General features: G+C 42.1%; 2 protein-coding genes across 5 annotated transcripts in view; both read right to left on the bottom strand.

Annotated features, from left to right (window-relative positions):
• Positions 1-10,561, bottom strand: part of lrch2 (leucine-rich repeats and calponin homology (CH) domain containing 2) — a gene marked incomplete at its 5' end in the record, with an annotated part of 137,251 nt that extends 126,690 nt beyond the window's left edge. For all 4 annotated transcript variants that reach the window (XM_079815333.1, XM_079815334.1, XM_079815335.1 and 1 more), the window contains one exon: positions 10,303-10,561. In XM_079815333.1, the coding sequence (XP_079671459.1) occupies positions 10,303-10,561 (259 nt within the window). The remainder of the gene's footprint in view (positions 1-10,302) is intronic.
• The window catches only part of LOC307124756 (uncharacterized protein), a gene marked incomplete at its 3' end in the record, with an annotated part of 457,096 nt that continues 447,382 nt past the window's right edge, over positions 3,865-13,578 (bottom strand). The window contains exon 2 of the mRNA XM_079814198.1: positions 3,865-5,792. Coding sequence (XP_079670324.1) covers positions 3,865-5,754 — 1,890 coding nt within the window. The 5' untranslated portion in view covers positions 5,755-5,792. The remainder of the gene's footprint in view (positions 5,793-13,578) is intronic.

Below are 13,578 nucleotides of genomic sequence, written 5' to 3'. Positions count from 1 at the left end.
TATAGCAGAGCTCAATGAAATAGACTGTGACGGTGCTGTCACTAGCCCCGTGCCATTTTTATGACTTGATACAACCTTGTTTGAACATATTTTTTGGTAATTCATATTTTTTGGTAAATGTCTGATTTAAATGTCACCAAGTTGGCATTCTCTAGCTGGGTAACATAAATTACAAAAATGCGACAGCTTCCATTGAAAGTGTATTTATGCACTAATGCATAATTTCATGCTAATATTCAAAAGGAGAAAAAAAAATAGTGGAAACAAGTCTGCAATTCTAAGGTGTGTATTGGTAGCCTATTTATGTGCTTTCTGTTATCTGTGTGCCCCTCTTGTCCCTGGTTTTGTAGTTATATGTTATGTGTGTTATGCAATAAAATAAGATAAAAATAAAACAATCACAAAAACGTAGAAACATTATTTGCAGTAAATTAAAATTAATTTTATAAAAATAAATAGCAATTAATACAACAATATTAATATAAGGAGCCACAAAAAGTGATGGCAGGGCAAGTAAGTAACCCAGGCCAACATAATATATATATATATATATATATATTTGAGGGCTATAACGAAGGGGATAGGCAAGACTCAACAATACATGCGACGAAAGATGCTGTAAATAAATTAAGATCCGTGGCATTAACAACGAGTCAGTCATTCAGACACAATGACAAGCTATTTAAAAAGTTTAGTTCCTGGAAACAACTTTTGCCTGTCTCGCCTCAAAATAAATGAATCCAAGTCACATTGACCTGTTTGCAAAACATAATCTTAGTGTTGTGGACACAATCTCAGTTCTCAAGATTTTGACAGAGCAATTCAACTTCATGAGTCACAATCTAGTGAAATATCAAACCTGTTCGTGACTGACCATTCAAGATTTATCGGTCTACCGATTTTATCGGCATCGGTGTATATGCCACTGATATGAACGTGCACAGTGTCACAGTGCGCGAACATTCAGACAAAATTCAGTCATTCAGTCTTATCGAGTATCATCATGAACATAGTCGGTTATGTCTTAAGTGAACGTAAACATAAAATTTGCCAGTCACCGTTTTAGTAATTTTTACAAGTTTCATGGCCCACAGAATATCTTGTATGAATATCAGTGGCCTGTTGCAGAAAGCTTGTTTTAGTTGCTACCCAGGTAAGTTCGAGATTAGTTTGAGCAAACTCTGGTTTTTCGGACTCAAGAAGGTGGATTGGTTTTTAACAGTGTTCATCACCATATTAACTTACACTATACAGCTAACCTGGTTTTCTTCTGGGTTAGAGATCGCAAACCCAAACTGGACCAATCAGCTGCAAGTAAAAATGCAATAAAGCCACACCCCCTGTATCTCTCGTTCCAAATTAAAGCATTTTATACTGCTCATCTTTTGGTGCTAATTATTTATTTTATTTATATTAGGTTATATGAATTATAATTACTTTTAATTCATACAATATTTTCATATAATTATATTAATTGACAAGTAGCCAAATATTAATATAAATATATATTGATATTCATAATTCTTTTAAACAACGTGTATTCAGTTGAGCTCTTTGTGAACCTATAATTATTAGGCATATTTATTTGATTCACATCATGCATTGATATAGTCAGATATTCTTTCAGCTGCCTTCTCAAACTTTCGCTGCAGCAGCAGTGTTTATTCCTGTTTTGTAAACACATTTAATTTCATGATCATTTTCAAAACGATCTCTCAATCTTCAGAAGAGAAGTGAATTGTGCCGTCTCTCTTGCGAGAAGTGAATCAAACGGACACTGTGATTGGCTGTTTGCCGCATGTGACACACTTTCAGGTGCATGCGCTTCAGATTTAATTGCAAACTCTGGATTAAACCTGAGTTGACAGAGAATGTTTATACCAAGCTTTGAGAGACCGTTGAACTTGATCTAAACCAGGTTGGATTTATCTGGATTTGTCAACTCTAAACTTACTCTGAAACTCACAGTTTGTTCAGCTAGCTTCATGCAACAGGCCTCTGAACAATATATGAAAAGAAAGAAGATGCCCTCTGTTTTATTCATGCTTCATGCATTTTTTTTTTTTTAATAAACACTTGCATGTGGATAATTTTCATGAAAAAAGCAACATTTTGAGAAAAAAGCTGAGAAAATCACGTTTTTGTCAAAGACTGCTCTGGATCAGGGGGGTATTCCAGAAAGCAGGTTGTGTGACATACCTGGGTATGTTTAAGAGTAAGTTAGCGGATAACCTCAACTTTCGGTTCCAAAAACAGAGGTAACTTTCAGGGTAAGTAAGTAACCATGGCAACTCACTCTAATTAATATAGCTATTAATATAACCAAATTAGTTTCAGTTATATAATATAGTATATATTAATTCTAAAGAATTCGAATAAAAAAGTTCAAATATATTTATTATTTATTTTATTGTCATCTCACACATGGATCTGCATTCAATTAATTAGCATCAAACAAACAATTTAATTTTTTTTTAAGATTACTTATTAAACGAAAAGATGATTGCACAACCACCAAATAGGTGGCGATGTGCATTAAGTAGGTTATGTAAATCGCCATTAAACACAAAAGAAGAAGAGGAAGTAGAATGGCGTGCTCTCTCTCTTAGCGTCTGTTTCCATGATGAATCATCGATTCGTTGCTCTGTTGAGAATGTCTTGTGTGTTCACAGTTAACATACTCAGAGTTGGCTGAACTTACTCCCAGACTCATTTTTGAAACCAGCATACCTTAAGTAAGCAAGGTTTGGGTTAATCAACCGAGAGTTCAAGGTATATGTGAAGGTAAGTTAACCTTGCTTTCTGGAATACCCCACAGATTCAGAGCGATGATCAAAACACAGATAGAGTATATCGAGTTCAACAACACCACCAAAGCTTCACAGTTCTATAGCTCGTCCTGGGGCGACGTGCTGGGAATTATTAGATTATTATTTGAAAATCGCAACTCCTCCCCCCGCATGCACACTATATAGGCTACGCTACACCATGGGTCTTCAACTAGGGGTCCCCCTAAGGGGCCGCAAACGGTACTGCAGGGGGTCCGCCAATTAATATTTTATCACAAATAATTCTCTTATAAAAAATTATAATATGGGGAAAAAACATCACAAAGTCTAATTCAAATATAAGCACCCTGAAACAAAAGCAGAGCACCCTTCGCTGATTCTGTAATAGTATAATATTATTGGCGAAACAGATTTGGCAAACATTGCGTTTGAGTTTGCGCTCTGGAGAACCTGAAATGTTTTATTTACAGCGTGTTTTGCAGCAGTGAGAAATGTAGCCAATCATAGACATGCTTGATGATCTCTGGAACGCAATGGCCAATCAGAGGTGTTTTTAAGTTAGAATCCACTCACCGCTCAAAACGCCAGAGTTTTTATTCAGTGCTGAATTCTGCTCAATCTCGTGAATTCTCTCTTTAACAAAGACACGATGTAAATAAGAGATTTATTTTTCAGTGTAAACAACTTTACTGATTTTGATTGAACACTGTGAGATCGTGAACTGAGATGAGAGACAGCTTAATTGTGATTGTAAAGTGAGCGATCTTTCGAGGCTATATAGCTATACTCCATTGAATAAAAGTATTGTTTTATATGTCTGTCTGTCTGTCTGTCTAATAGCCTAGTGATTTGATTCTTAATTGTCCATCTCACAGTAAAATTTAAATGTTGTTTTAGTAAACTTGAAACTAAATTACAAATACATTCGAAAATGCTTCTCCCATTCGTTCACCTTAAGTGAATATAGCCTTGGCCAGGAGGGGTTGATGTCATCAGGCGGTACCCATCGTTCATTGGGTGTTTCGACCCTTATCCACAACACCCTCCCGATGGTGGGTCGGCAGTGGTGGCCAAGTCACTGCCCATCTTCCCCTCCTGGCTTCCAGCTCAACTCCTCCCTCTTGCTCCATAACCAGCAAGAGGCTCTTTCCGCTGCCTCCCCCATCCTGCGAGCTGCTGCCTTCCTCTCCTTCCCTGTTATTCCAATGGCTGTGAGCATTCTCCACACTGACTGAGCAGGGAATCCTCTACAGCCGACCTCGGCCGGGAAAAGCCAGGCCTGCCATCCTTTTCCCCTGCAGTCGTGCAGCAGGTCTTGATATTTGGCACTCTTTCTTTCAAAGGCCTGTTCACACCCCTCTTCCCATGGGACTGTAAGTTCTATGAGGATGATCTTTTTTCCCTCTTCTGACCACAGTACCACATCCGGCCTCAGGGTTGTCTGGACAAACTTGGGGAATTGCAGCCTTCCTCTCAGGTCGACCTTCATTTCCCATGATTGGGCCTTTTGTAGCAGATTGGTTCTTGTTGTTGCTGTGGTTGGTGGAATTTCCCCCTCCCTTACAAACTGGATCGAAGTTGTTTTCCGAAGAGGCTGGCGTCTCTTTTTCCTCTCCTGCTCTAAGGTGTTAGCGAGTGTCATGAGCACCCTATCGTGGCGCCACCTGTACCTTCCCTGAGTAAGTGCTTTTTTACACCCGGCCAAGATGTGTGCCATGGTGCCCCTCTCCCCACAAAGCTTGCACAAAGGGTCCTCTCTCATGCCCCACTTGTGCAAGTTTGTTGGGGTTGGGAGTGTATCATACACTGACCTCAGCAGGAAGGAGATGCGGAACGGCTCCAGTCTCCATAGGTCTGCCCAGGTAATCTTCCTCTTGGGAAGATCCCATCTGGTCCAGGCCCCCTGAGAAGCTAGGTCCACTGCCCTTGATCTTCGTCCTTCCTCTTCCAGGTTCCGAACCTCCTCTTGAATCATGGCTCTTCTTTCACTGGTTCCTGCCTTCCTCCACTGTTGAAAATGTGAGGTTCCAAGACCCTGTCTTCCTGAGCAGGGTGCTCCAATGACATCACGTAGCTTCAGCATGCTCTCAGCTTGTGCAACAGATAAATCAGCTGCCCACTTGCGACCTGATCTTGTGATGACGCCTGCATGTCTGACTTGTTCATCCTGTGAGTCTCTATATGTCATTACGACTCTGCACTTTGCAACTTTGAATTCCTCAACTACGGATGACAGAGGAAGTTGGAGCTGCCCTGATCTTATGTAGAGGCCTACTGAAGTGAAGCTTGGAGGGATTCCTAACCACTTTCGGAGGTACTTATTGATCTTTCTCTCCACTCCTTCAACGCATGTCATCGGGACCTCATATACAGTCAGCAGCCACATGAGTCTTGGCAACAGTCCGTGTTGATAGAGCCAAGCTTTAAACTTCCCAGGGAGCCCTGATTTTTCGATCCTCCTCAGCCATTCCTCCATCTGCTTTTCCGTACTGGCTATGTTATTCCTATCAGTAAGTGAGTCGTCGAACCACTTTCCGAGACACTTGATTGGATTCTCCTCTATTGATGGAATCACTTCCCCTTGCACATGCATCTTAAACCTGTTGGTCAACTTCCCGTCCCTGATCACCAAACTCCTTGATTTCTTTGGTTTAAACTTCATTCTGGCCCACGTTGCCATGTGGCCCAGAACAGTTAGCACCCACCTTGCCTCCACATGGGTTGTGGTCGTCACGGTAAGATCGTCCATGTAACCTCTTATTGGGGGTTGTCGGATGCCTGACTCCATTTTTGGACCCCGTGCTTCCTTCGCAGCAGCTGTTATTAGGAGGTTCATTCCCATGATGAAGAGAATAGGGGAGATTGTGCAGCCAGTTACGATACCTTTTTCCAGGCTTTGCCACTGAGTTGTAAAATTAGCCGCCTTGAATCGTAGCTGGATTCCACCAAAGTAGCTGGTGATCATTCTTTTGATGTGCTGCGGGATGTGGTAGTGGTCTAGTGCTGCATGGATGAGGGTGTGAGGGATTGATCCATAGGCATTGGCCAAATCCAACCAGACAACAGTCAGGTTGCCCTTACTGGCTTTAGCCTCACGGATCATCTGACTGAGAACTCCGGTAAAAAGTTTGAGTAAATGTTTAATTGCCCATCTGACAGTAAAATTAAAATGTGATTTTTTTTTTTATAAACGTGCAGCTAAGGTTCAGGTAAATGTTTAATTGTCCATCTGATTAGTAAAATAAATGGATGACTGCAAATCGATTAAAATAATTTACAACAACTGCAAACAACTAATGAATTGTGTGAATTTAAGCGCAGCATGCTGTTTATTATGATGCATCAATCTCAATTTTAACAATGAAAAGTTATATACAGTCATGCGTGCAATAACAATAATGTGCATAGATCTGATCTACTGTCTTAACATAATTCAACTTATTCTTAATCATAATATTGTTAGTTTCTATTAATATATGCGTATAGGCTATATGCTTAATATGTAGCTCTGTTTGACACATTTTGTATCGGGGGTCCCTGCTCCGTGTCTCTATCGCCTAAGGAGTCCTTGCCCCGAAAAACGTTGAAGACCCCTGGGCTACACACATAGAGAGAGAGGGAGAGAGACATTCACACTCTCAATCTGTATGATAACAAACTGTTTAATTCATTAGGGAATAGGCTAACTCAATTCGCGCATGGCGAGTGCAATCAGACAGGGCAGCAAATGAATGGCAATTCACTGTCTCCTCAAAAGAGTCTGTTTGCAAGTGTTGACGGTGTTACTGGTGTTCAGGCACAACACTGGTTACATGAACGCGTCACCACCACATCAGCACTGAAAACATGGGGATTTGTTTAGACGATGATCGCACAACCTATTCGATATTCTATCATTCAATCAACTAATCGAATATTCGAAAATCGTGACTCATCCCTAGTTTACACCTACTATATACAATACCAGTCAAAAGTTTGGACACACCAATGTGTCCAAGCTTTTGACTGGTACTGTACTATAATATACACATAAAGAATTTTGGCCAATATATCAATATCAGACCTTTTTTACGCCCTAATATCAGTATTGGCCCCCAAAAACCCATAACGGTCATGCTCAACTTGGAACTAAAACACTCTTTTAGTTCTTTGATTTTAATAGCCATGCACTGTCTGATCAACTGTGAACTATAGCATGCTTTCAGAGGAAGAACACTGTTCCTGATGTTCAGATTAGAAAACTAAAGAGACACTCAACAACACACTGCCACAGCTAAACAGCCTTGGGACTTCCTGTTACTTTGTGTACACCCTTTTCACAGAATTGAAGACATATTTTATGTTGACTTTTTTTAGCAGGATAAATATGGCAGATTAGTTAACACCAGGCGTCTCATGACATTGATTTTATACATATATTTTTTTAAACTGCACCTTTTAATATTTATAAAATGTGACATGCAGATTCGTGGTTTAGTAGTGTGAGCAACAATAACTGCATTAAAGGATTAGATTCATTCAACTATACAGGCCAAACATACAGTTTAAAAATACTGCTGTTGAGTGAGTGACAGCAAATTTGGCACCATCCTCTGTAGATATTTCTCTAGATATTCTCGTTTTGGAAAGTCAGGGTAATTTTGTATTTATTTATTTGTACTTATTATTCTTTACTTCTTCGTTCAAAATCCAGAAAGGTGAAAAGGGTTCATTACCCCTTCATTTTATGACGACCACTTCCTCTAAAGCACTATGATGTCATGACCCCAAGGGTTCTGCCTAGAGACAGAGAGGATTCTGTCAAGAGTCAATAGAGTAGAAGACATTGATGTACTTCACACATGACAACATTTAAAGAAACTCCACCCAAAATGAAACTTCTGTCATAATATATATATATATATATATATTTTTTTTTAAATGTGTTTTGACTAAACAATGGAGGACAATGGTAACCAAAACTGTTCTTCAAAATATCTTCTTTTGTGTTCCAGAAGAATTTTCTTTTTTGGATCAGGTATCCCTCACTTTAAACCTAAAATCATTACCGTGAACTAGTTTTCCATTAACATTTGGACTGAGCAGCATTTTAATGTTATTTCAGTACAACACTTTTTACACGCACACATGCAGGAACCCATATGAATGAACTTATGTTTTGTCAAATCTTCAACATCTTTGACAACTTTCTTGTGCCTAAAAGATGAAATATTACTCAGTTGTTAAAAGCAGTTACAGCAAGCATAAGCATGCATCTGCATCAGCCTTTAATACAGGGATCCTAAAAGCAACACTACATGTGCACAGTGAACACATCTATAATTCATATACATACATGACCACAAACTGCCTTAATGCAAGTCATTTCCATGAAAGACAACTTTGCACATGAATATTCTAAAGTGCATTGTACAGCAAGATGCACTGATATTAAGACTTATTAACAGGCATCTTTTTTTCCTCTTCATCTTCCATTATCATTAATAAATGCCACTTATAATTTACTTCTACATGAGAAAAAAAATCAATGATAAGCAGGTCATCTAAATAGTAAACTCTGAAGCCTTCTATGGGACACTGCACAATAGTAAAGCAAACTGTGCGAGAAGGATTGAAACTGATATTGAAGATCCCATTACAGAATGATATTGAGATACATTGCAATGTACTAAATTGGGGCGCATGAACATATGTATCATGCATATTTACAGAAATGTTAATAGATATATGCAGCAACCTTTTTGACTCGTGTCATAAATAGTTCTCTTCAAATGGGAAAACTACTGGGAAAATTAAGGCAAGAAAGGCAAAGAGAGGGAAATCTTCATCTTTGTAACACTTTAACATCAGAGACTTGGGGGTATCTTCATACTCTAGTGTTAAGTTTGTGGCCAAACAGACAATAAGGACAGCCAAGTGGGTCACTGAAGCCATTGGAACAGACCCCCACTAGTACACACACGCTACCATTTACTCAAACTGTCAAACACACAAAAACTAACTAACAAGCAACTTCATTCTCACAAAAGAGAACACAGATTGCAAGACGAGGATTCTCTTCTCTTTATGCAGAAACGCAGTCATACATACATAGTTGAGTCAGCGACAAAAATCACTTCCTTTTATAGGTCACAGTCTGGTGCACAATCAACTATTTCCTCTTTCGAACACATGCATAGAAATCATGCACACAAACAAAAGTCCACACAAGCAGCCCTGTGCTATCAACAAATGCAATCTGCATGCTAGCGACCCTTACAGAAACAGTGAAACCAGTGAACGTCCAGTGTTATCTAAAACAGCCACAAGCTTCTTTCGGCCAACAAGCCGTGTGAGAGAATCAAAACACAAGGCTTGATATAAACAAATGACCCTTCATACAGCTAAAATGGTTTTGAAACAGCCAAATAATCACAAAAGGCCTATTCACGAATGTAACTCAATACAGTTGAATGGGAGTGTAGACATGATGCTGTGTGTAAGGTGTGGATGAATGAATGGATTAGTGTCCCTCCTCCCACTGTCTGCTTCACATCTGAATGGCTGTTTGCTGCGGCAAGACTACCATTACAGACCACAGACACTTCCGAAAGAGATGCAGCCATTTAATTTCTACTAGCCTCATCTCTAGAAAGTAGCTAATCCATTTTATTCTGCAATATTTAAATAATAGAGCGGGCCGCTCTAGTAGCTACTCAAAAGACTCTGATTTGCAAGACCAATGACTAGGCTACTTAGATAAACAAAAGCTCTTAATACTATTACAAACATCTAAATCATAATACTAAACATTAGTTGAAAATAAAATGTGTGTTTAAATTGCATTCACAGCTGCTTGAGCGTTGACACTGAGAGAATGAAGAAAGGAGCGTTAGATTATGGAGACGATGGGCTGCATCTTTTGTCTGGCACTACAGCCTCTATCTGCTTTTTACCATCCATTAACACCATATATCCACTAAACAAACGGTTCCCGTAACGATAAATAAAACGACTCAGTCAAATATAAAGGGAGCATTCTGGTTTTGTCGCGTGCTCTCAGTATAGATAGGGTGCAGTGGTGACTACGGGTTTGCATGTTAAAACTTGCTGGATTACTGGAGCAAAGGTTAATAAATATTGTCTCCTGTCGTTCCAGCTGAGGTGCTCTATCTAGTTGGTAGAATATGATATGGGAAATGTGAAAATGGGATGTGAAACCAAAACAAATAGAGACGTCAGTGCCATAGCAAGTATTTCTAATGCCAAGTCTAAATTTGCTTGTCACCGCACGCAAGCTACGATAAACACGAGAGAGAACGCGATACTAACGGTTTTCCCTTGTACAAGCACCATGTGCACTGGCTCCATTGTAGTGAACACACAAACACCCCATTGACACACCGCGCAAATGCACCAAAAAGGCACCAACACTCTTCGGTTTATGTTTTGTTGTTGTCCTCATAAAACAAGAATCGCGAGAAGCGGGTCAGTGGAGCACGAAAGGAGATTAGCCCACATCTGAGGGACCCACCTGCTTGTGTAGTATCGGTCAGATCGTAGTTGAGCCCCGGATATTCGCGCAGTTTTCTTCCGCTGATGTTGAGCATCCCGGAGCAGACGGCATCTTCCAGTGCGCGTTCCAGACTGCGGGCGGTGTGTAGCGGGTGCTGGTGCTGCTGCTGCTGCTGCTGTTGCATCACGCCCGGGTTCCAGTGCGCGACGTTCAGATAATGCTGGCTCTGGAGAGCCGCCGCAGGTCCCACAGCTCCCTGACTCGCCGCCATTTTCATAAGTGAAATTATTCTTACAATAATAATAGGGGGCTGCCTGGCGTGCCGCGCATGCGCCGAGGACGCAGACGGAGCCGGGGCGGGGAAGGGTTACTACTGGAAAGGGGCGGGGGATTTGGTACAGCTCTAACGGCAGGTAACTGTTACAAGGATGACCAAGAGAAACCATTCATGTTTTTGTTTTTGTTTTACATAATTAGACCAGTATTATTTATTTTGTCATCGGGAAAATTTATGTGATGCAAGAAGAATGGGTTGTGGTTGCAGCACTTTCAAAAGCTACACTTATAATTTAGTCATACAGGCGGTTTTTAAAAAAAACCCTCTAAAGATAACTGTTGAGTGAAAAGAGGTAAAAAAAAAAGAGGGGGGGGGGGTTAGGGCGTGTCTTATCTCCTTTCATGTGGTACTTGCGGTGAGTGTGGTAGAGAGAATGGGCCAGTGGAGCTCAAAGGCGAACCCTGGCGGCTGAATGGAGAAAATCCTTGCAACATAATGACCCCCTAAAGTCCCCATGGAATCAAAATTGACGTTTTTTGGCTTTTAGTATGAATATGTTAGTCTTACTGTTATCTATAAGCCAGTGTGCTCCAGGACAAATGACACAATTCGCATTTAGAAGATAAGCATTCTCTCACTTCCGCCAATTTGGATCAATGATTTTGATGACATCACTCTGCACTTCAGCTTCTCCTATGACTAAGACCCTAACCATGTCTTGAACTTTGAACAATTTAGTTTTATTGTTATTAAGCATTAACAAACAGAACCGTGAACAAATTCTAGTTCTAATTATAGTTGTGAAATAATCCTTTTGGGACTATTTGCAAACAATATTTGCATCAAATATATTATTAGTCCCGAGATTCTTGGCATTAGTGAATAAATACATAGATCTGCTGTTGACATTTGAATCCCCTAGTGGTCTGGCAGTAGCCTGACGTCGTCATACTCAATTCTAGTCAGAATATGAGTCTGATACTGTCACGGTTCATGAATTCACCATCTCGTTCGTGTGTGTGTGTGTGTGTGTGTGTGTGTGTGTGTGTGTGTGTGTGTGTGTGTGTGTGTGTGTGTGTGTGTGTGTGTGTGTGTGTGTGTGTGTGTGTGTGTGTGTGTGTGTGTGTGTGTGTGTGTGTGTGTGTGTGTGTGTGTGTGTGTGTGTGTGTGTGTGTGTGTGTGTGTGTGTGTGTGTGTGTGTGTGTGTGTGTGTGTGTGTGTGTGTGTGTGTGTGTGTGTGTGTGTGTGTGTGTGTGTGTGTGTGTGTGTGTGTGTGTGTGTGTGTGTGTGTGTGTGTGTGTGTGTGTGTGTGTGTGTGTGTGTGTGTGTGTGTGAGTGTGTGTGTGTGAGTGAGTGAGTGAGTGAGTGAGTCAAGGACTCCATGACAACACAGAACCAAACAGGGTATATATACACACAGAAACTAACAAGGTGACGGGAAACAGCTGTGTGCAATGATCAAATGAGTGACAGACAGGATGATGGGAAATGTAGTTTCAGAGTGAAGGACACCGTGGGGAAGGAGGACCTCTAGTGGCTACCCGGGGAAACATAAACCCGACACTGTGACAGTATGGGGCGGAGCCGCTGGTTGGCTGATGATCATTACACCTGTCGCAGCTGATCAGCGCTCCAGCTGCAGATCATCAGCGCACCCTATTTAGTCTCTCTGTGTTCTCTTTGTCTTTGTCAGAGCGTTTGTTTGGATGTCTCGTGTGTTCTCCCGCCTGTGCCCGTTGTGTTCCTGCGTTGCCTGTTTCCTGTGTTCCGTGTGCACCGTCGTCACCAAGCTGGGTTATCTGCAGCGTCCCTGTGCTGCCCGGACCATCTGCCAAAGCACCGCTCTGATCCTTGTGGCTTCCTGGTGTCTACCTGCGATCTTCTGTCTCAATAAACGAGCTTTTACTTGCTATTGTATCCTGCCTTATTTATCCGTTACAGAACGCTCTGACCATTATGGATACAGCAAGTTCATCTGATCTCAACGAGTACCTAACTCACAGCAGTTCCAGAATGGACCAACAGGAGGAAAATCTGGCTGTCACAGGACGAGCGGTGCAGGTATTGGTAGCACAGGTGTCCGAGCTGACCCAACGAATACAACAACTCGTCAGTCCCGCTGTGCCCAGCCCACCGCCGATTCCCCCCACACCATCTACCATCAACCGCCAGCACGAACCACGATTACCCACTCCGGAGAGTTACGCTGGTGAGACAAACTATTGTAGAGCATTCCTAACCAAATGTTCCATGTTTTTTGCTCTCCAACCGCTTACGTTCAGCACAGAGGAGTCAAAGGTGGCTTTCGTTCTCACACTACTATCAGGACGAGCTGCGCTATGGGGAACGGCGGTGTGGGAGAACCAACATCGATGCTGCTCCTCATTCCAGGCACTATCTGAGGAGATGAAGCGGGTGTTTGACCGGGCGGTGGCTGGCAAGGAAGCAGCTCGCCAACTCGCTGACCTTCGTCAGTGTAACCGCTCGGTCTCGGACTACTCCATCGAGTTCAGAACCTTAGCTGCCGAGTGCCACTGGAACGAGGAGGCACAGTGGGACATGTTCCTGCATGGGCTGGCTGACCGCATCCAGAAGGAGATTTTTGCATTGGATCTACCGGTGAGACTCGACGGACTTATTGATCTAGCACTACGGGTGGACGCACGCCTGAGTCGGCTGGAACGACGGTCCAAGACGTTTCTCCAGTCTGGGAGTGTCGAAGGTCCTCAGGCTAGCGGAGGTGATGCGGTCAGCCCCAACATCGATCCCGAGCCCATGCAGGTGGGTCGTGCTCGGCTTTCCCGGGAGGAGAGAGAGAGACGGAGATCCCGTGGTCTTTGCCTTTATTGTGGCGGAGGGGGCCACTTCCTGAACAACTGTCCGTTAAAAGACCAAGCCCGGCGGTAAAGGGAAGGCTACTGTCGGGCGGAATCTCCGTGGAGAAGACCTCATCCTCAACTCTCCTTCCGGTAAGACTGCTGTGGACAGCCCGGTCTCACCCCTGTCAAGCACTTCTG

The sequence above is a fragment of the Gobio gobio genome (assembly GCF_949357685.1).
Source record: "Gobio gobio genome assembly, chromosome: 4".
Taxonomy (NCBI): domain Eukaryota; kingdom Metazoa; phylum Chordata; class Actinopteri; order Cypriniformes; family Gobionidae; genus Gobio; species Gobio gobio.
Note: the sequence above shows the minus strand (reverse complement) of the source record. Positions and strands in the feature narration are given on the sequence as shown.